A 24,125-nucleotide genomic window follows, 5' to 3' on the forward strand; every position below is an offset into this window, starting at 1 on the left:
CACCACCTTTTCGAAACGGCTTTTTTTATTTAATTGGAATGTAAGAAGAGATCGATAATTTTATTGAGTCGCAAAGGTTATCAATTTACCGGTAATACTACACTCATCATCATCTTCTTTACATTCAATTAAAATGAATAAAATGTCAAATTAAATTACACGGGACGTCTTTTGTTTCTCGTCGTCGTCCTAAATACCGCATGGTAGTTGACTATCACTGTGCCAGACGACCAAACAGCGAAATGAATCTCCAGTGTTATCATATATTTCGCAGAATTGTGTGTTGTTGTACCTCGTCTTAGGTCATTTATATGTATTTTCTTATGTTATTAAATGTTTTAAAGACATCTATAGATTTTGCTCCGGAAAGGAAGTGTGCCTTGAATGACATTGCCTTTACTAGGTTAAATATATTTATAATTTTAATTTTAACGATATAGCCTATAATAGCTAAATATTAGTTTCTTAGAATGAAATGAAAGAAGTAGCTTATTTTATCAATTCGTTCTATTTACATCTTACGAATCATGGTACAATGTTAAAGTTGATATTTCAAGCCATTGTTTAAATAACATTTTTCCAAATATTACTGGACAAGTGCAACTATTTAAAAGACATTTTTAAAAAACTGAAAAGAAAACTATACCTTTTATGTGGATAACTAATACAGTGATTATCATTATCATTACTGCATATATATTTTTGTGTCGATTTTAATATTTAAAGTTGTATTTCATGCTAATTTCACTGTAACGATATGTCGCTTAAACAGTTGATATTTGAACATGGACAAGCAACTTGATGATTTAGCTCCACAAAAGCATACGTCGGCCTATAAGAGAGCCAAAATCAAGGGATCTTATGACATGGGTTTGAATAAAGCGCCTTCAATCACTGCCATGTTCAGTACCTTCAGGTTTTGTCGGAATTCCGAATCGTATCACTTGAATGACATCCACACGACCTGCACGTGGTGATCCAGGTAACTAGCGTAAGCACACATGTGTTTGTTTACGTTTTCCTTTTGACTAATATAAGCAAATCGTACTGGTAGATGTCCACAGAGCGAGTATTTGACACATGTGATTCACAATATTGTGTGTCTGGTGAAGTATTTAAAGTATAAAATAACGGGAAAACTTAGTTCGAATGATCAGTATCAGTTAATGTCAACTGTTGTTGATAGATATTTCGTCGGGAAATTTATTTCAAAGATAAAGTCTAGAAGATATACAGCATGACACTTAACTTACAAAACATGATGCAATGTTTGCCATAATTTGCTTGCATTACACTTCCTTTGGGATAAGATCATTGAAGAATACCTGTATGTGAATCATCTTTCAGTACTTACAGTACTTTGATTGAAGAAATGTAATTGATATGAATTGCTTTCGCACAGCATTCAATAAAACAAATGTGGTTTTGAACAGGTATTAATGCTTATAATGGTTAGAACTGTTTACAGAATACAAGTACTTATTAAATATCACTACATTCATCACGCGCTGCTTCTTATTTCTCGCTTTCTTTATGTGTTTGATTAATTAACGTCCTATTAACAGCTATGGTCATACAAGAACGGCCTCCCATGCCTGCGGTGTGTTGCATGTATGAAGTGTGTGGTGCGTGTTTTGAGAGACCGTGGTATATTTCTTTTGTGTCTTCTTCTATAGTTGAAACCTTGTCCTTTTTATAGTGTTATATCACTGAAACATGCCACCGAAGACATCAAGCAACACACCCCACCCGGTCACTTACTCGTGGTCGGACATGTTTATATGGGGCATTAATGGTAACAATAATACAAATACATGGATCAGGTCTGTACATTTATTAATAGTAAATAACAGAAAAAAGTGTATTAATTGTTTACAATGATTCTGATTGTCTGCTAAGTTCTGGTCACAGAGTGATTGGATCAGTATTGTGGATCTTTATTCAATGTGTTTTATGTCAATTTAAAGTGTTCATTTAGTTGGAAATTATTGATTAATATTGTCGTTTAGCTCAGAATAAATCTAATTGATGAACATCGCGATGCTTGAAGTAATTTGTTGTTTCCAGGATACATTTCAATTTGTTAAGATATTGACGAACTCTATCAACGTTACCAATCAGCCGGTACATTATGTATATGTAAATCTAGTGAATATTGTTGATATTAACACTGAATATAAAACACCCACAGTTCAGAGCTTACTCCTCAGTGTGGTTCTGTAGTTTTTCTGTGAGCACCGACGGCTGTTCATGTTTTACTTCCGATCGATAATAACAGAACGGCAGATATTTCATGACCTTCCACGAGAACCATGTCTCCGGAAACAATGGCAAATACACTTCCGGTCCCTCACTGTACTTCCGGACTTTCTCTTGTTTGTCATATTCCTGCCAAGCGGTGATGCCCCTCTCTCTTGCCGTGCCTATGAACGAAGATTTTATATTTTGGCATAAATAGGAACATGAAAACTCACAAGACATTTTTTTTGTAAAAAAAAGTAAGAACTGATGATGAAATCGTCAACAGAAAAAAAGATAAAGAAAAATATGATAATAAACGAATAGACAATGACGCGCCTACAACGCAACATCCGGGAATAACATCCCAAATAACGCGGCGATAATAAGGTGTATTTCATAATGTCTGATTCCAGAACTGAATTGATCAAACCATATGCCTTGAATGACTTGCTTGTCATTTATGCCTTACTTGCTGTATCGTTAAAATACTCTCCACAGTTGTAATTTATTTAGTGCTCACCAGGGACTGTGTTGTCAAGGAAACACGCTACTACCCCTCCACACAGGTTCGGGTTGGCTAACAGAGTTTTTATAATGTTGTTGTTATATGCATTTCCTGAAGAAAAAAAGTAGGTATGGAATTAAGCACGCCTGAATTGTAAACCAAACAACATTATGGTGGCTACATCTAGTATACTTCATTTTTATGTCCCGACTTGTATGAAAGAATAAGACAGAAGCGCTATCACTGTTTTGCCTGTAGATGAAGATTACAAATGATATTTAGATTTCGTGATTTTTGTGGGGGCCTATTTTTCGCGATCTATGATTGCAGCCTTTGAGATCGTCATTCACACGACATGCTCGAGGTGTTAAATCTCACGAATTTAGATTAATTTCCGAATTTAGCGAAATTAAGAACCCTGTGAATAATAGAAACTATACAGTATGTATGATAAAAACTTATCGTGTAGAGTCACATCAGATACTCATTCCTCGTTGTTTTAATATGAATACGTTTTGAAGACCACCGAATCAAGCACTTACCGGTATCAAAATCGTCTGGAAAAGCTTCCAACCAGTATGGAACCATGAGACCAACAAGTAGAGAGGTTCCGATGATAGCGAGGTTCCGAGTAGATGACAACGATAACACTTGGAGGTTGGAAAGAACGATACCGTTAAACATTCCAAACATGACGATCATAGCACCCCCCAGTACCGGCTGTGGTATAGTTATGAAGACTGCAGACACCTTTCCAACTAGGCCAAATATTATATAAATGACCGCTACACACACGAACACATCACGGCTGGCGACCTGTAAAGACAATTTCCAAGGTCAGACGTCGACAACGTCAATGATGAATAAAAACGACTGAATATCTTCCATATTATTAACACTTTATAACACCTGATACGTTGCTTATGTACCATTTAAGTGTCATTTAACTAATGTTACGACACCAATACGACCATACCGTTAAATTCAAATGAAATTACAGAGAAAAACTTGCTCATTTGAAGTAAGTGTACCAAAATACAATGATATTAATTTTAAGTCAAGTTCTAAAACGTTTTCAATGGAAAGGTATCAAATAGATTTTTGTAGATACCTCCGCCACTCGAATGTAAGATGTATTATATATACCTTTGTTACTCCTACGGCTCCAATACTCCCCCCATTCGTTGTGGTGGCATGGCCACAACCCAGTGCCCCGGATATTATACTAGCGAAGCCCTCAACGGCTATTCCTCGATTTACGGCGTGTCGTGGTGGCGGACAAACATCACAAACCCTTGCGCACGCGTAATAGTCACCAATCGAGTCCAGAATAGAAGTAATTGTGGCAAGTAGAAATGCTATGAACACTCCTGTGTGGAATGATGGAGGCCCAAACTGATCTGAAATACAAATTTGTACATCACGTGACAGAATGCTGGATTATGAATGGCTACACAGATGGATACTATTTGCAATAGTGCCCGGGCAAGATTTCTGCAACAATTTATATGTTGTACTTTTAATGTAACAACGTGGTGTGGAAATGGAGATAGCGTTCCGAGGTGTCGTTTGACGTGCTTCTGTTATGATGACATGAAAACGGGTCTCATGTGAGGGTGATGTACTAAACCTATTATGGCCTGTTTGAGAGGGCACTATTGCCTCATAGTATTGTCTCGTGATAGGATAGTGCCCTCGCCTTCGGCTCGGGCACTATTCCATCCCTCGACAATACTATGAGGCAATAGTGCCCTCTCAACCAGGCTATAATAGATAAATATTGCGGCCTTGGATTGGTTTGTTATACCTATAGTTGGGTTGTCCTATAGGTAGAGAAAATGTTAGAATACGTAAGATCTAACTAAATACGAACTTCACACAAGAGGCCTTACGGTCTCAACGGTCACTTGAGTTCTCATTCCAAATGACACAAAGATATGTCAACACTTTGTAGGGCATTGCAACCACCAGTAATGAATAACAATATGTACACGATATAATATCAAAATATGGCCAAAATATCATTAATGTTTAAGAAGTATAAGTGATAATTTGACTATTCAATTTTTGAAAAGTATTTGATGATTCCATTATATCCCTCTGGGAGCTATGAACAGAATTGTTTGAATTTTTTCCGCTACGCTCACATGTCGCTATGCATGAATAGGTGCATTGACATAATTTGAAATGCCCTAATATATGTCATATAGCTTGATATCATTTAAATCTGATTATGCATGCTGAGGGCAAGACTGTCTCGTTGCCTATGATTTTGAAGTGTCAAATCCTGTCGAACAAGCGTTTGCTATATACACTAGTTACCATAATGACATGGTTATTCCATTACATAATTATGTTCCTAACCTCGTTGCCCCTTTTCCTGCACTATTTTCGCATATTTAGCCAAAATTGTAACGGCACACAAGTCAACAGCAATACCTTAGGAATACAACATCAACTTAATTATGTTCATCAGCTTCTAGTTCGTGATTATTAGGCACAGTATTACTAGTTTAAATAGCGAATGATAATCTGGCGTTGTTCTTATGACTTAGGCTTGATTAATTTACCACTAAATATAAGACAATACTTTCTCCAATACTTGACAAGGTTGTCCCGTCGTTGCTAGGGAAAAGATAACTCTGTCTTTTACCAGGGTAGGGAAAAGACAGCTCACACGCGCTAGACAGTGACGTCATTAATACACGCGGCGACCATTTTACGCACATCGACGTTCATATCAACTGAATTTTCACCATTTCTCGTAAAATATAGGAGAAAAAGAGTCTTACATTGGCCTGTCTGGTGGACAGGGATATCTCAACCCTCGTGAAAGGTTTTGACTATCAACCCTCGGCAAGCCTCGGGTTGACCAGTCAAAATCTTTCACTTGGGTTGAGTTATCCCTGTCCACCTGACAGGTTCATGTAAGTTTCTATCTATTTCTAATGATCATATATCCGTTATTACTTTTATTCGGGGAAAAAACCAGCAGATGAAATAACAATAGAATGGCATGTGTAAAACTTCATCTATTGACACTGAAATGGAGGACAAAGTTCCTGTATTATTCGCCGACAACATGTTGATTAAGCGGCATTTATTCACCAACGCCATACACACGTTTTACTTTTACTGGGTATATATATATATATATACATATATATACATTTGTTGAATACATGTAACCTGATATCGGGTCGTTGACAATGTCATACATTAGTGAGACAATATTATAGAGCTACAGTATCAGTCTAGTTCTTACTTGGATATGGGACACTAAACCAGCTGGCATTGGTGATAATTCCTGCCTGTGCATCTACCCTAGACATGTACTGAACATTGCTTGTGTCGTCTGTCAAAACGCCTGACAAGGTCATTATAGCGGACAACAACCATCCGACAAGGATACCAATTAGTAGCTGGAATTCAAGAAATAAAGCAATAATTCAACAAACAGTCGACGATACAAAACAACAGAAATTCTAAAAGTACGGCATCCAACCATTGTAAGATATGGTCAATATAATTAGAAACAGCATTCAAAAACTGAAGACAAAGGACAGTTAGCTGGGGTGATAACCACGTTAAACGACTATGGATAGGATCGGATCAATAAATGAATACAAGCTAAATATTTAGCACATACATGATTATAGGGGTGCTGGGTTCGATTACCGATCAGGTCCTGACTTTATTCGCTCCTTTCGCACTTCTGTGTCGAAGAAACCGAACCTGAGCTACGAATTGAGTCTTCCAGTGAAGACAAAAGGGGGAAGCTTAGCAGTTCAGGACGTGTTGAACGCGATCGGTTGTGCAAGTTATTAGTCTGGCCGTAAATGACAATAAACAATTACCGAGAAAACCTGATGGAAAGGATACCAGTAGATAAAAAATCCTTTCTTTCTTGACCAGGCAGGACACGGCATCTTCTTATGGCCAATATAAAGAGATAGGACAATGGAGGTCACTGCAGTTCTAGAAATAGAACAATGATAACATGTATAATGATGTATTTTTTAAAGTCATCTTGAAAAATGGTGTTTTACTTCGTACCTTTACTGGTTTGAGGACACAGCAATAATGGACAACAGCGTTTACACTTAATGTAATATCGCTACATTTATCAGTTTTCATTAAACATTTCCACGTAGTTTTCATTTATTTCTTTGCTAAATGTTTTGTTTCTCGTGAAGTACTAAACATGAAAAACACATAATCATCATGAACAAAAGAACTAGATAATATTTAAAAATGTCCCACATACACTGCCGCCATGCCCCAGTGCGATCTTGCGAATTTGGCTGTAGCACGAGACAGGAATATGCCGCTGAGTAATATGGCTGGTACAACCGTAACAGGTCCTATGAACCTCAGAAGGAAGCCACTGATTCCCGTCAATCCAACCAGGCAATGGATGATACCGACAATGATCAAACAACCCTGAAACTTAACCATAAATACGTTTTTCATTAATCTTCACATGTATTTTCAATACAAATTATCAATATGATTTGTATGTTTACAATTAATGGAATTAATAAAATTAATTTATTTACAATTTTATTACAATTAAAAAAGTTTTCGCTATAAGAATATCTAATTATAACGAAGAGTGTATATAGTGTTTGGTGCATGTTTTTGGACACTACTAAATATTCGTATTGTGCCTTGTTATACAGTGGAACCCTTGCCCTTTTTATTGTGCTATATATTACTGAAACATACCGCCGAAGACACCAAGCAACACACCCTACCCGGTCACATTATACAGACAATGCGCGAACCAGTCGTCCTACTCCCGGTATGCTGAGCGCTAAGCAGGAGCAGAAATTATCAAGTTTATAGACCTTGAGGCGGTTTCAAGGGAGACAATAGGAATGAGACACGATAATAAGATCCTTTCTTTTGTCGACTTTTACGATCAAGCAATAAGGGCAACAGGTACATTTCTAACGCCCTACATGGAAGGCAGTTTCAGTTATATATTGAGAATACATTTATATGTAATACCTCTTGTAATTTGGTAAATGCCAGTTGTCTCCTTAGGTCCGTGTCAACCCCTGTGCTGTTAGTCACTGGCAGACTGGAATTTTCCGTTTCCGTATATGTACTGGAAGATACTATCATAAAAGAACCATAATTTATACATCGTACCAGAAACGTTGGTGTAGTAATAATCTTAAGGTCAAGAATCTCTGTGAGTCAACAAATAAATTGCAATAAATTCATGCACGAAATAACCATATCGCTTTTAAGCAATGTCTAAATAATGCCTCTGGCGGCATGGGATTCATATGTTTGTTAATAATTCTATGAAGAAAACAGCAATTTAAATAATATTAAAAGCCTATCTTTGATAGTATCTTTTAGGTTTATGTTCGTACGGACCTGGAAGTGCACAGAAATCTTTGTCGATGACCTGCATAGCCAAGAGAGGGACAACATAGTCGGATGCCGCACCCTGAAACAGCGGAAGCCTGCAACAGATTCAGCACATATTAAGTTCCAGGTATACATGGTCATAATCTGTTATGAATATCTAAACACGGATCGTGTTTATTGTCTCAGAAAGTAGCACACTTAAAAATGTACAGCTTCAGGCCTGCTTGTATTTATGTGTGCATGGTAGCAATTGCTCTCTATATCGTAAGAACTTCCACAACATTTGTCCATTGGAAACAAGCACGAGTACAAAAGTCAAACTGTGTATTGTATTATTACGAAAGAGGGACAAACATGAAATACCAATAATACTTTGAGGCAATAAATATTTCCTCATTCTGATTTTGGATTGATGTCGGCAATATGAAACAAGAGGCCTAAAAAGTTGACCGGTAACCCTGGCGCCAGGAACATAAAATATGATTTTTACACGATGGTATTATAAAGTCTTGGATTGAGGGCAGACATGGCAATAGCTTTTTATTTATTTACTTTGATTTTTTGTTGATTTTGTTTAGAGTTTTTGAGAGGATAACAACATTTCGTGGGCTCCCTTCTTTGCATCCATATTTTTTTCAGTAGCAATGGAAGTGAAGAAACGTAAAATGTGAATTGCATGATAGCGGGTTTGGCAGCCATCAAGGGTTTCGAACCACCTTGGATAACAAAAACACTTAATCAGGAGCATTTTCGGATCAGTTATGGCGAGTTGCTGCTAAATCGCACAGATATAACTTGGGAAGAAGTTCATAATGTGTTATCAATATGGCAGCTGTGAAGGCCATCTATGATATTATATCAACCCATAAATAACACATATATTAACCCATATATCGGAACCCTTTAAATTTCACCTCAATTCCACTAATGAAACTTAATAAGTTTAAACTCTGAAAAGGTTACGGACGGCTGGCGGCGCTCGACGACGGACGAAATACAATGGATACAGGTCGTGACCCTTCAATGACCTAAAGCCTACTGGGTTACAGACACCTACCGTGCACCTATTGTTACCATCAGCAACGTGGTAACACCATTCATCAGCAGTGTGGAGCTGAGGAGCTCGGTCCTGATGTCGGAAAAGTCGGACGCACATGCCACGTCGGCGACGAAGGATGATATAGCAAGCGATCCTGATAATGCCACCAACACTTGCTGTAATAAAAATAACATTAGGTTGATATGCACGTGCTGATTTATGAACACTAGCACAGTGCTATAATGGTAAAGATGAAAAATGTGGACACGCCTGAATTCACATGTATGCTTTATATCAGTCCATTAGAATAGATAAAACTATATTGTAAGTGTATTTAGTGATATACCGGTATTCTTTTCGGATAGTATATTACGACGCATTTTGTAGCAATAAAGGATACACTTAATACTAATAAATAGCCACCATATGATCCGAAAAGTCACATTTACATTTCTGCATTTGTAATTTATAAGATTTATGCTTTAGTTGGTTGCTTATTCTTCACGTCCCGTAACAAGACGCGGATAAAAATTAAGCGATTACATATTTCAGCATTCATAAGCCATATTAGCATATTGAATGTTTATACAGTATACATGTAATTTTTTGCATTTGAATATATGTGATTTAACAGGAACAAGTTATATAAACGCACGGTTGTATATTTATACAAGTATTTTGAAAATTAACTACATATCTATCAAATAATACTTGTAAGTAAGTAAATAAGTAATTGTGTGGTTTTCAAAATGACGGCAGAAGACCCGCTGTCTGAACATACATGTACGTACTAAAACAATGGTAAGTGGTTAATAATCTATCAGATGTGTAAAATGGTAAATTGCATTTTCAAATAATAACAAAAGTAGCTATCTCAGATATTGGACCTGCTTAGACAATTAGAGCACTGTGACAACTCTTGTGCAAACCTCCGGCAATATAATTTTATAGTGAATGAGAGGAGACGGTGCTTGACGAAACACAATCACTGCAGTATAATAGTTTTAATGCTTGGAGCAAAATATTGCTCCAGTTACCATGACCTTCGAAAACAACTTTTTATTCATTCCAGACGAACGATATATCATAATGCTGGTTTTATATCTTTTAATATTTACGAATTTAATGTCTGTGTAACTTTTCAATGAAATAAAGAATTAGTGCAGCGTGTTGGCGACAGATTATTGCTATGAATTTAACGATTTTATGTATATGAATACTGGTGAATATCGGAGTAAATGTGTTAAATAATTTGTAAACCTGCTAATACAATTCCGCAGTTTAGTTCTTTGCTTAACGTAACCTATGTTTAAAGCAGAATTAATAACTTCTTACACTAACTGATGTTCCATATGTAACATCGAATCCGTGAAGTGTATGTAGTTAGTTTGGCGAACGTAATAACCTATGGTTTGATTAATTACATGTATACAAATACTCGTTTAAACATAGCATCATCACGATTAGTTATGTTAAATATCTCTTACACATGCTTTATATACACCGACATTAAAACGTGTATATGTATTTTACCTGAAAGGCGAAGAAGAATGTCATGTGTATTGGTGGTCTGTCCGAAACTTTGTATATAAGAGGTTCCGCAACTTCTGAGAATTCTATGTCGGCCACATTGGATATCTTGTCACAATTATCGAGCTCGATCCCAACTCCTCCTTCTCCATTCTCCATGTTATGTTTCGCGTCCGTCATACTGCAAACACCGTACACTTACAGGTTTCAGTAGTTCGTTCACTGGGCGGCTTTAAAATGGCTGCACGAAAAGAAACAAAACGGTTGGATAAGATCACTAGAGCGATATATAAAACCTCCATCACACGAAATCCAGTCAGGAATGACTGAGGCAAACAAAGCACGCCGTTAACCTGTTTTATCAAACTGGATGTGATACCTACTGATGATGCCCAAAACATGTATTCAGTCAACTAGCGAGATACTGTTTAATTTAAAAAGACGACAGGCTCTCTCGGGCGTGACTAAATGTGTTTACTTAAAGTGTCAGTATTCAACTTGGGCATCACCAGATAGGTTTCACAGACGATTATAAGGGGGTATCATTCAGGACCTACGGACATTGTCCGGACGAGCTACTGATTGATTGAGCTACGTAGCCGCCAATGGCAACCCATCCTCAGCAACCGAAACCCCTTCCAACTTCCAACACAGATAGGATAACATAAACTTAACCGTAGGTGTTTAGCGGAGCATCAGTTCTGTAATATCAGGATGTAGTCATTGAACTCAACTGATTATATTGGTAGATTTGTACACTTTTGTTTGTTTGTTAAATAAATTAAAATAATCTTATTAACAGCCAGGGGTCATGTAAGGACGGCATCCCAAGTATGTGGTGTGTGGCGTGTAGGTAGTGTGCGGTGCATGTTTTGGGAGACTGTGGTATATTCGTGTGGTGTCTTGTATAGAGGAACTGTTGTCCTTTTTATAGTGCTATATTACTGAAGTATGCTGCGGAAGATACGAAGCAACAAGTCCCACCCAACCATATTATACTGACAACGAGCGAACCAGTCGTCCTACTCCATGTAATGCTGAGCGCTAAGTAAGAGCAGAAACTATCACTTTGACAGACTTTGGTGTTTCTCGGCCAGGGGGTAGAGCCTACCTCACAGGGGCGTGCGCTCAACAGAAGGCCAAAAGGAAAAGGAAAAGAGAAAAAATAATACTCTATATTTAGTCCCTTTTACGATATCATGCAATAGGGGGAGCATGTACAATTCTAACATTGATTTTCATAATGTTCGAAGGCCTTTAGTAAATTTAGAACATGTAATGTAAAACTACCGACTGAATGTGGCAAATGTAATAATATACCAAGACAATAACGATTTTGTAGCATGTGTTGAAATTGGAGATGAGTTCCATTATTTACCTAACTGTACTGATGATCAAATAGTATCTAATAGAAAAACATATATCTAGATACTGTAATATATGTATATAAATATATATATAATATAAATTAATGTGACCATCAGAAAAGTATCATAGTTTGGAGATTAACTTGTAATACTTTCGGTTGATAAACACGTGGATTCAAGCAAAGAAGTCTTTTTGCTATTTCATTTTTGATTTCTCTCACTGCCAAGCCTATATCCATTACAATACTATTGTGAAAGACCAAATACTTTTAAATTTGATACTCTTTTCAATTACGTAGTCAACAATGAACTCATATAACTTACAAAATTGATATTTATTATACAAAACATACTTAATTCAGTACATTAATATAACCAGTATATATCCTATTTATAGTAGACGTGTAATATATACTGCATTGGTACATCACGTGACATAATACTGGATTCTGATTGGCTACACACATGGCTACTATTTGCAATAGTGCCCGGGCAAGCGGGCACTATTAAAGTGGCGCGAAATTGAACGTGAATGTATTGTGACGTCACCATTACATGACGTCATTATAACGTTGCGCTTCGACCAAGACGTCAAGATTGCGGACAGGCTGTTGTGTGCGGGGATGGAAGCAAATGTTACTGTTCTACAGAAGACAGTTCACTCATGTTCTATAATGATATCTTTAATCTTCATGAAGCTGAATCCCGTTTTATAGAAACACAGATTTCCGCGACAATTCATATGTTGTACTTTTAATTTAATATGAATTTAAGGCAAAGCCTCAGAAGAGCGCAGCTACATGTAAAAGATTATAACATCTTCGATATTTTTCTACGAGATTAACAAAATATTTCACTGACATGCAAATGCTATCGATAGTTAGAAAGAATTCAAAACAATCCAAATGGAATAGTTCAATATACTTCAATCTTGTTTTTATCAGATGCAGAGAAAACTTGGCAACATGCCATGCTATAAAAAATACGCGCGAATCTGTACCGTCATCTTTGGCGTCAGGTTTTGTGACGTCACTGCTGACGGTGCTGTGCGCTTGAGAACATACACAGTATATATTGGACAACTACATTTATTGCGTTGTTCTTGTATATGTGTAAATTAAAACTACTTACAATAATTTTAAAGCGTATACTGATAACACATTTATTCTAGTATAGAAATTTCAAATCTCGTCGTGCTGATAACGAGAATTAAAACATGGCTGCCTACATGGAGGCGCGAGACTTTTCCCGCGGGACACAATTTTAAAGTCCAAGGGGTACTGGAGTGTATTGGAATCTATATATGCTCACACACGTGTTATGGTTAGTAGAGCTTAGCTCTACGCGGCCTTCGGCCGCGCAGAGAGCTGCGCTCTTAATAATATGGTTTGGAAATTAAGATAACATTGCGAGGTGTCACTTTGACGTGCTTCTGTTACGATGACATAAAACAAGTCCTATCTGAGGGTGATGTACTAAACCCATTATGGCCTGTTTGAGAGGGCACTATTGCCTCGTGATGGGATAGTGCCCTCGCCTTCGGTTCGGGCACTATTCCATCCCTCGACAATACTATGAGGCAATAGTGCCCTCTCAAACAGGCCATAATAGATAAATAGTTCATTATTGAATCTGTTTCTATGTATATGTCGTGTTTATATATTCTCTACACTACTATTCGTATGTTTACAAGAATAAAATCATTGTCATTGGCATAGCGTTTGATTGTTTACAATTATACGCAGATGTAGAAATTATACACTGTTAGTGAAACTGTAACACGGGATATTTAAACAAATGTACAAGATCTATCTATTATGTTGTACGCATACCTATATACAATTTGTTTCTCTCCTAATGTATATCAATTAATTATAAAAGTACATGTATTCTTTCTGGAACATATATAGAATTGCACTAAATATATATACACGGTATTAAACGTTATCAACTGAGTGCATTCACTTACATGTATACACAAATATGACTTCCACGTATAATAGGTTTCATTTTGAAAATTTATCTAAAAGATCATAGAAAAAAAGTATACATTGTCAAGAAGCCGATGACATATTTAATGCAATTTGACTACATATATACCATTTTCGTCAGTTACTTTCCAATGCTTATTTTCAAATAAGGCTTATTTTCAAGACGGTTTTTTCCGTAGAAAGTTACAGGCTGGTTTTTTAATGTGCGGCTTATTTTCGAAGCCGGCTTATAATTATTTATTATCAAGGGTATTATCGATAGTTCATCTTTTACGCCCAGAAACGGTCAAAAATTAGTCGTCGATCAAATACTATATCGTGATTTTATTAGATTGTGCATAGCAAAGGTGCCTATCTGTGTGTTTTAATTTTGTGTTAGAACTTTAGAGGAACTTAATAACTTGAATATTAAAAATAGACGACAATATATGAAGGTAATTCAAGTTCTTTTGAAAAACTCATTTGGTGTTCAAAATACATTCATATATAAATATAAACAAACGCATTTTCAAACGTAATAAAGGCAACAGTAATAACTTTACCTGGATGTCATTGTTCAATCATTGTCCACACATCCAAATACAATGTATTACACTGTACTTTGTACACAAGACAAAATACAAATATGAATCTTCCACATAATCATTTGTTCACACAATAGAATATCCACTTCATTATTACTTTGCCATAAATGATGTACAGTTTTGTCTTCACATACACTCCTCAATTAATTACTATCATTTTGTAACAAACGAACGTGTCGCAGTTATAATTATGTACAGTGATGGTTGAACATGTCCTTTCCCAGAAAAAATATGACCAGAGTAGGTAAAAGTTAAAAAGATATTACATCATTGTTAAATACACAAGGAATGTCGAAACACACTGACCTTTAATCCAAATGACAGGTTGGAAGGAAACTAGCTGTTCCACACTGTAGGTTAGGGGCAGATGGAAGGTTAATGAAGCGTGAGGGAATAGTGAAGCATCAACGCGGTCATACATTCAAAGGAAAGTGTTTTATAACCTTGAAAAATAACAAAATAAAACCAAACTACGAGATTCACCCTTGGCGGGGCCCTATAATGTAAGGTCAGAGTGACCTGAGTGGCCAGTGAAATTCGTGTTTATCAACACCACATGTGCCATAATTGTCAGGGTTCCCCATCACGAGTTTACACGCTGTGCATGACGTACGAGAATAGAACAACATATGTAACATGGAAATCAGAAACAAAATTATATTTTTTTTCTCCATTGTGTTTTGTAACACCCATTTAGATATATGCATTCTTTGTAAGACCCAGTGCAGGTAAATAAAACAATTCCGGATCTTGTATTGGTTTTTTAGAAGAAAAATGATTATATATTTCTTTTATTCGTGACATTAACAGGACGTCAAACATTGATAAACGACGTTATCCGACTGCAAGCGCATGTAACACCGACACACAATGTATCATTATAGGTATAGATACGATGATATTTTCATTTGCGATTTTTTTATGAAACGAGTTATAGAAGTTTTATATTTTTGCGAGCCTAAGATGGGTGTCATAAAATCATATATAAAATGAACACAACTTAATTTTTCATCAAACAATTACAACAACCAACATTTAGAAGAAAATCAAAGAAGTATGTGGCACATTTGTGATTTATAAAGAACATATACTGTATATTCTTGTGTAACTAAACTATCGAAAGTTTTCCCAATGCGATACACAATAAGTGTACTTATATGATAACTCACACAACATGGAAATTGTCCTAAACTAAGTGTAGAAGTAGATGGATGGATTAAGCAGGTTTATAAAGTGGATATTCACAATGGCCATGGTCACGTTAACACTTTGGTCATGCCCTGCCGTCTGTTTTCACCATTGCCTATCAGGTTAGGTTATTATTATTGCTATTTCAACAAACAATATAAGCCTGTGTTTTATCACATTAAATATAATTAAATAGATATTTTGATTTATGTATGATATCAAATAAATTTACCGAAAAAAATATTTATATGATAAGCGATACATCTTTTCAGATCTCTCGAATTGTCAGAATGAGTGTGTTATTACAAATGTACACTTAATTTTCGCATCGAAGTAATAAATAGATCCATATTATCTCGCATGACATTTTACCAGTAGTGTATTTAGCTTGTACAAGAGCTGTGTGTAGCCCAGTCGTGGCAGGCAGAAAGTGGCCATATCTCTTTTAACAGATGTCTCTTTTACGTAATAGATAGATATGTCCCCAGCGTTATTGTAATAAATTTTAATGTCTGTAATTAAAGTGCAGATGAAATGGAATTGGTATTCATAATTCTTTTATCTAACAGTTTTGAAATTGATGACACGAACATCATGATGAGCTATAAATTAGGTTATAGTATTATCAATATCATGTTAAGGCTATGTCAAGGCTATAATTGTGACAGATACAATGTATTACTGGGCCCCTCGATCCGTTACTGCGTCAGTTCCCAAAAGTGCAGTTACTACAGTCAATGCGCATGTCATGTTCGAAACTTGATCACTTGTTTTGCACTTTCGAATCTGATGGTTAAACAGATCCAAATACCGGTTGTTTGGGGCGGTATTTGGTTTAGATTGCAATACTTACAATGTAAATTATATTTGAAAATCACCCAGATTACTGAATACGTCAATTAATATTGTCATCATCTGGTGACAACAATCCCGTTGTCAATGTATTTGCAGGTAATTAATCAGGTTTGTGATCAAAAGACACTATCTTCAAACGTTTCCTAAGTGTCTATCGCGTTGGTTCAGTTACAACAGATTCAGGATACATCATCTAACATGAAAGAAAGCATGGTAAAAATTTGAAGTAATGAAATACCCTTGGTGGGCCCCTGTGATAATAGGTCAAATAGCCTCTGGTCAGTGAAGGTCGTATTCATCAACACCACATGTGCTGTTATTGTCAGGTTTCCGCGTCACACATGGATGGGAAAATAATTGGCTGAGTAAATGTGTGGTCGAGTTGGAATTCGAATATATGCAACATGTTGAAAATGGATCTCGGCTGAAAATAAGTGACATATTAATACTGTAGTGGAGACAAGGACAGGTGTCACATGCCGATCACGTGGGTTTTCCAAATGATCGGAAATAACCTGTATAAATTATATAACTTGCTTCGCAATTCATGTTACATAAATAAAATTTGTATAAAAAATATTTCATTTTTTTTAATTTTGGTTAATGGACACAGCTTTGTAATAGCAACGTTTAAAATTCCTTCTAATAAAAGATCGTAATGGTTTTAAAAATATTTGTAGTAGTTTAATTTGCCGTGTATTGTAGATGAATGGAATGCATAGTTATAAAACTGTGTAACGGGATACGCTGTAATAAAAAGTTTACTGTCTTTGTGTGTTTTATTGTTATATTAGAGAACACCATTACAGGTTTAATGAATCTTGTAGTAATATTATATACACGATGCAACGAAGTAAATCAAATAGAGCATTGTATATCAGTATAGCGGATTATAATAAATGGCCCTTTATCACTGCGGTGAAATACTGCTGCGTTGTATTTGATTTTTTACACTTATCATCAATTACCCTCCACAGTTAATGTTAAGCTGAACCTGCATAATTATATATATGTGTGTGCCTCAACTGTGATACGTGATTGCCCATACCAGGCCTAGCTTACAAAACCTCTTCATGTAGGAATACAGGGACTGGTGATTGATTATAACACTCTTTCATATGTGGATATGAATGATAGGGATATTCTAAGCGAGGATCACGAAATGTTTTACCAACGTTTTGTGATCCCGAGGGTAGAATATTCCGATCCTTCCTACCCACGTATGTAAGAGTATTTTTCTCTCATACCTCGACATTTTATTACAATTTTACTACTATTATTCTCCGCAATTTTGAAATAAATTTAAAAAAATCACGCGACTGCTGACTGTTGGTCAATTGTTTACTTTACTTTTAGCATAATTGCCAATCACATATTCAAACAAATTATATCACAAGAACACTTGCTACACTCTCTATTATTGCAATGTTATTTGCACAAACAGTATATTTACCAAACTTTTGATGTTCTCTTGTACTATTCAAATTTAATACCAATCCTTTAGATACAGATAAAATTACTTAATTGTTTTGTATATTTTAATTTAATTTAAAATATGCTAGGCATAAAAAATGATTAATCATCAATGTTTTACCTCTGCTAGCTTCTATATTACGATGCGTGGGCGCCGTTAGGCCTGTTGTGATCTGATGATATTTCTGACGTTTTGAGCAAGATCTTGCAAGTTTTTCATGGTCTATTAAGTCTTACTACAGGTGAGAACTCGACAAGCAGCTTTTAGAGCAGGTATTTGCTCAAGGTATCAAACGGATATATTTCATAAATCATGTTTTAATAACATTGTACATTATGTAATTTGAAGAAAAAAAACCCATTTAAATGTCAACACTATAACAATAAAGAATAATTTTAATGCATAGTTCAAATATCATGATTTTAATTTTGTAATATAATAGACCTATCTGTATGCATGAATAATCACATGTAGCAGATAGGTAACTGCCAAATAGTTATCATTTGAGAGTTCCCCGACGCAGATATCATTTTTACTGCAATAACTATCTAAGAATGGTTCTAGACATGTGCAATACTATCACAGAAAGCAATAAGTTGACTCAACACGAATACAATGTGTAACTCAAAAACACTTGACGCACTTCGCATTTTACTTAAGAAAAGACACCACGAGTTCTGCAGTTCTAAAGCCCTTTGTGTGTTTTACAATGATGAAAGAAATGAATTAGTTCAAGACGTGTATTATTGGTATGGCCTAGTAAATTAGTAAATTACAAAATATAGAAATATTTGGTCTGATTAATGTAATGACATGTATTATCATAAGAGATTACATTTACTTCAAAGTATTTTTTCTATAATTTTCGCACATCTTTATAATGTATATCAAAATAGTCTTCGCGTATAATGCTTGTAAAAGTGAAAGTAGTCAATCAGTATTTTCTTTTTTTTCTGTTTGCTTTCCATTGCACAAAGACTTGAAAATTCCAAAACATCACGGTTATATTTTATACCTCAAAATATTATACAAAGTGGGAGGGTATTATGTAACAATAATATGACGGTTTAGAAAATTACAATTATATTTGACAATATCCTTAACCATTCTATTTATGTTAATTAACACCGATAAGTTATTCGGCTAGGCTCGCTTATGAGGTTACGAGATAAGACGATGTGTGATGAGTGATATCGTGTTTACATAATAATACAAATATTTCTTACAATTGTATGGGGTGGATATTACGTTATTGATAGTAAACCCTTGGGTATTGAGGATGCAGATAAACTCAGTCCAACCAGGTTTAACTACTAAAACCATTATAAAGGTAATGGACAGTGTCAGTGGACACCTGTGTTAGATACATGTACATGTACATATTAACATACCTTGTTTCACATATAGTAATTAAAGCAGTTGTGTTTCAGTCTTATTATAAATACATTTATTATATTTGTCTGATTCCTTTTTCATACAGTAGTACGATTAAATTTAATATTTATGTTTGGGAGTGGTAAAATGTAGTGTGGTTTTAGGTGTATCATTATTAGTACAATTAAATTATCTGAACTTAATAACATTAATAAATTATTTAGTGAGATAAGCATTGATTATCATAATGACAATATTTTCTGCTTTAATAACAAAATTTGATATGTCTGATGTTCATGAATTGTTGGTTTTGGTGATTATACATTTAAAGTGGATAGTATGCTAAGAAAGGCCTAAGTCGGTAAAATAGTTCTATAGGTATTGTTTGGTGTCTTTGTTGAAGTGCTTCAGTGATATAGCTCTATAAAAGAGTTCCGCTATAAAAGAAGACACAACACGAATATACTGCAGTCTCCCAAAACACGCGCCGCGCACTTCATACAGGCTACAGACTACCTACACGGGAGGCCGTCCTTACAAGGCCGCTAAAATAGGACGTACAAAAAAGAGTCCTTGACATTGTTACAATTGCATAAAATATTATCCAAGGATCAATGCCCGCACGATATCTCCGTTTGTCTAACCTCAACTACAACCAGTAAAACGACAGCTGAATGCGTTAGCATTAATGTATTCTGATTAGAGCGTTTAAAATGTATCTACACGTTAGGAAATGCATGCTCATGAATAAATGACAAATACTTTGATGTAATAATGTTCCGGTTTTGCATATTTACATGTACGGCAGAAACTAGAATGCACACCAGTGGCTTATTAAACCCCTCAAAAAAAAAAAAAAAAACCCAAAAAAAACCCAAGAGACCCATGGGCCTTAACGGTCATCTGACTCATTCATTGGCACAAAACAACAAAGTAACAGTATAAAGTAGTGGTTAACAATTAATATAAACAATAAAAGGAACTCCTTAGTTGAATATGTAAGTTTCTGTTTCTGTAATAAGTAAATGTCATTTGTTGAACAACCTTGATAGCCCTTAAGTTATCCATATGTGGTTGTAACCCATTCAAGGATTAAGGAGGAGTCAGATGTTAAAGCCAAATTTCAGCAGAGCTCCCATTTTGGACTCCGCCGTTCTATTCCCATGGATCTTACCTCGGTCGTTTATAAAATATGATTGTCCTCAACTTAAGTTATTCCTTCTGAAACCCGCCCCTCTGTCCCCATGTGTCAGACCTAACTCGTTTATATTAAATATGATTGTCCTTTCCCGGTGATGTTTCACACAAAATACGGATGCATTAATCCACTCAAGGGTTAAGGAGGAGTAGGCTTTTAAAGCCAAACTTCATCAAAGTTCCACCTTCTGAGCCCCGCTCCTCTGTCCCAAGAGGTCGGACCTAACTCGTTATATAGTATATGATATTCCTTCCCCTATAATGTTTTACACAAACTATGGATGAAATCCACTCAAGGGTTAAGGAGGATTAGGATTTTAAAGCTAAAACAAGTACTCATTGTAATGGACACCATTACATAATCCCCAAAATGACCTTCTACATCCCCATCCCCATCCCCACCTGCAAAAATCAAGAAAGCAGTTGCACAGTGTATGAACATCTTGGAAGAAATTCTGAAGTACTTTTATATTCAATGAATTGCAGACGAAAATTTAAAAACAGGAAGTTGGCCCGGCGACAATCTTTCAAATTTTTACCATATTGATCAGCATTCCTTAATTCCCCTATATACTAGATTTCATTGAAATCAGAGACCTAAATATAAAAACAGGATGTTGGCCCAGCGGCCATCTTCGAATACCAAAATCTTCACGAAAATGTTTGCATGTTGTTCACCATCTCGTAAAACCCCTACAGACCAATTTTCATTGAGATCGGAGACCGAAACCTGCAAACAGGAAGTGGGCCAGCGGCCATCTTGGAATACTAAAATCTTTACGAAAATGGTTGCATGTTGTTCGGTATCCCTTATAACCCCTATAAACCAATTTTCATTGAGATAGGAGAGTGAAATCTTAAAACAGGAAGTGGGTTAGCGGCCATCTTGGAAAATCTTTATATAAAATATGATTGTCCTTTGCCAATGATGTTTCACACCAAATATGGATGTAATCCACACAAGAGTTAAGGAGAGGTAAAACTTTAAAGCTAATATTAAGAAAATATCCCCTTTTGGGGCCCCACCCCTCAGTCCCAAGGGTTCGGAAAAGGCTCATTTTTTAAAAATATGATTGTCCTTCCCCAATGATGTTTCACACCAAATATGGAAGTAATCCACTCAAAGATTAAGGAGGAGTAGCGTTTTAAATGTAAAAGTTTACGAACGGCGCACGGCGCATGGCGCTAGGCCCATGTCGCACAACGCACGGCGCACGACGACGGACGAAGCACTATAACTGTAGTTGATCCTGACCCTTCGGGTCAAATAACCTAATAAAATAAAATAAGAATTAAAAAAACCCAGTCATCGACAAGACGTGATTGACACTTGTTTCATTCCAAATATTAGCCCCATTTGACACAACATTAACAATTAGTAGCATTTTAATGCGTGTGTTAAAAGTAATACAAAAATTGAAAGGTCACAAGATGTATAATATTTAAGAAATATTTGAGATTACTTGATAATATCGTACCTCGGCCATATATCATACGGAATACCGACACACACGAACTATTACTGAAAGGGAAATAACTCTAAAATTACTAAAACGTGAATGACATAGGGATTATTTTAAATAACATTATCACCTAGGTACCAGATTTTATACTTAAAGGCAACAACTGTCTATGTCATAGTGATAATATCGGATAATTTCACTTACACAAACATGTAGTGTTTCAGTTATACATTGCATTATAGTTAAAAGATCTTTCAACAGGACTCGTCGCAACCTCCTAACATTCGAGTGTCTTGGAGAGGATTGCCATCAATACGATTCGTTGCCATATTTAGATGATATCATTTCAATTAATTCTGCAACCCAGTAAAAAGCGCTAAGGAAAACATCATGAGACCAACTTCATAGAAAATACTCAAACATACGTTTTTCGTCCAAAGATCAATAATTGAAACATTTTGCAATATCTATGTAATGTTGTCTTGATGAATTCCATGTGAAATGACGTATGACGGCCGCGTGATATTATCTGGATAAATGTGTACAAGTGTAAAAGCTGGATAAATGTGTACAAGTGTAAAAACTGGATAAATGTGTACAACCATAAAGTAAATGTACTAATGATAATGTGAACCATATACCTACCTTGACTGTAAAGATGTTAGTTCTTTGTTCTCTTTTCTTCATGTCTTAGTTCACTTTTACACAAAAACAAAAATCACCGCTGAAATTACATCATGTTCTCACCTTAACACTTAGAGACAAGCAAGCCTTTAACCAGCAGGTCAACCACGTATTAACAGTCTGAAGACGTGATTTGAATATCACAACATCGTTGTGAGACGTTTTTGCAACTCTTGTTTTATATATCCACATACATAACGTATTGAGATCAAGGTTTATAAAAGTGTTTAATCTATCACTGTTTTTACTTGCTACACAATACTTTGATGTTCACGCTGTTCATAGTTTCGTTTCGACCTAGCGGCAAAAACCAAGAGCCTTCCTTACATGTATGTTCTATTAAAAGCCATGGCCATGCCGTTTGATTTTGTTTTAACCAGCAAATGATAAAGGCAAACTCTCTTTAAAAAGATCCCCAATAGATTCGGCGTAAAAAGGAGATATTTCAGGCATAAAGATACAAATTTCGATCATACAATGAAGCAAGCAGAAACCACTGTAATAATTTATTGATTGGCGGCAGAATCGTAACCAATCGGATAGACGGTTTTTCGCAGAGTGGTTATATATCAGTTCGATGAACCAGTTTGCCATGTTTCCATTAGAGAAGTAAAATCGTATCGTGTTACCAGTATAACGATATGATTTGATTTATTTTGATACCATCGGTATACTTAAATGAAATGTACTTTCTTCGGTCTACTTACCCATGTAATGTACTTGCTTCGGTATACTTACCGATATTATGTACTTGCTACTGTATACTTACTCGTGTAATGTACTTGCTTACCCAATGTTGGCCATCCGTGACGACAATAAGCAAAATCATAGTTGACAGATCTAATAGCGTGCATGGCAGGTTGTAGGGTATTAGCTCGATCTCATAGAAAACCGAGGGTGAGACGCGTTCTCAATATCTTTTGGAATTGGTTTAGATTATGGTGCCTTTTGCCAATATAATTAGCGAAATTATGGAGAGAATGCTTCTATTGTACAACAGAAACCTTATAGAAATCATATATCCGGACGTCCAAACAAACCTCATAACACGATCATTCAGCTGAAAAACAGTGCTCGAATAAAGCGTCTATCAATATATAATCAACATCAATAAATAAACAGTAACTGCTTAAAGGCGATCCCTACTATTTAGTATTAATCTATTCATTATCTTCTATATAGTATATATTGCATGGATAGTTCCTCATGTCATCAATTGATTGCATGCTATGTTCTCATTATAAATAA

The 24,125-nt window shown here is 35.7% G+C and overlaps 1 protein-coding gene across 2 annotated transcripts; it reads right to left on the reverse strand.

Annotated features, from left to right (window-relative positions):
* Nucleotides 1–1,819: 1,819 nt before the first annotated feature.
* On the reverse strand, nucleotides 1,820–22,974 carry LOC138315003 (solute carrier family 23 member 2-like). Of its 2 annotated transcripts, none has more exons than XM_069255707.1 (12): nucleotides 22,839–22,974; nucleotides 10,704–10,941; nucleotides 9,189–9,346; nucleotides 8,138–8,226; nucleotides 7,760–7,869; nucleotides 7,014–7,195; nucleotides 6,604–6,724; nucleotides 6,012–6,168; nucleotides 3,893–4,146; nucleotides 3,289–3,562; nucleotides 2,762–2,857; nucleotides 1,820–2,423 (listed from the first exon to the last, which is right to left on the reverse strand). In XM_069255707.1, exons 2-12 carry the CDS (start codon nucleotides 10,878–10,880, stop codon nucleotides 2,200–2,202), a joined length of 1,842 nt encoding a protein of 613 aa, XP_069111808.1. In that variant the 5' UTR covers nucleotides 10,881–10,941; nucleotides 22,839–22,974; the 3' UTR covers nucleotides 1,820–2,199. The 2 variants fall into 2 exon arrangements, with proteins under 2 accessions (XP_069111808.1, XP_069111810.1); XM_069255709.1 differs by lacking the exon at nucleotides 22,839–22,974 and adding an exon at nucleotides 14,949–15,124.
* Nucleotides 22,975–24,125: the final 1,151 nt, after the last annotated feature.

The sequence above is a fragment of the Argopecten irradians genome, chromosome 2, assembly GCF_041381155.1.
Source record: "Argopecten irradians isolate NY chromosome 2, Ai_NY, whole genome shotgun sequence".
In the NCBI taxonomy this organism is placed as follows: Eukaryota; Metazoa; Mollusca; class Bivalvia; order Pectinida; family Pectinidae; genus Argopecten; species Argopecten irradians.

Excerpts from the sequence above, each read along its gene's own strand:
- LOC138315003 (XM_069255707.1), bottom strand. The coding sequence starts at position 10,880 with ATGACGGACGCGAAACATAACATGGAGAATGGAGAAGGAGGAGTTGGG. Across the intron at positions 7,196-7,759 it reads CATTTACCAAATTACAAGAG|TTTCAGGGTTGTTTGATCAT; the intron begins GTATTACATATA and ends TTTATGGTTAAG. Across the intron at positions 6,725-7,013 it reads CACTGGGGCATGGCGGCAGT|AACTGCAGTGACCTCCATTG; the intron begins GTATGTGGGACA and ends TTCTATTTCTAG.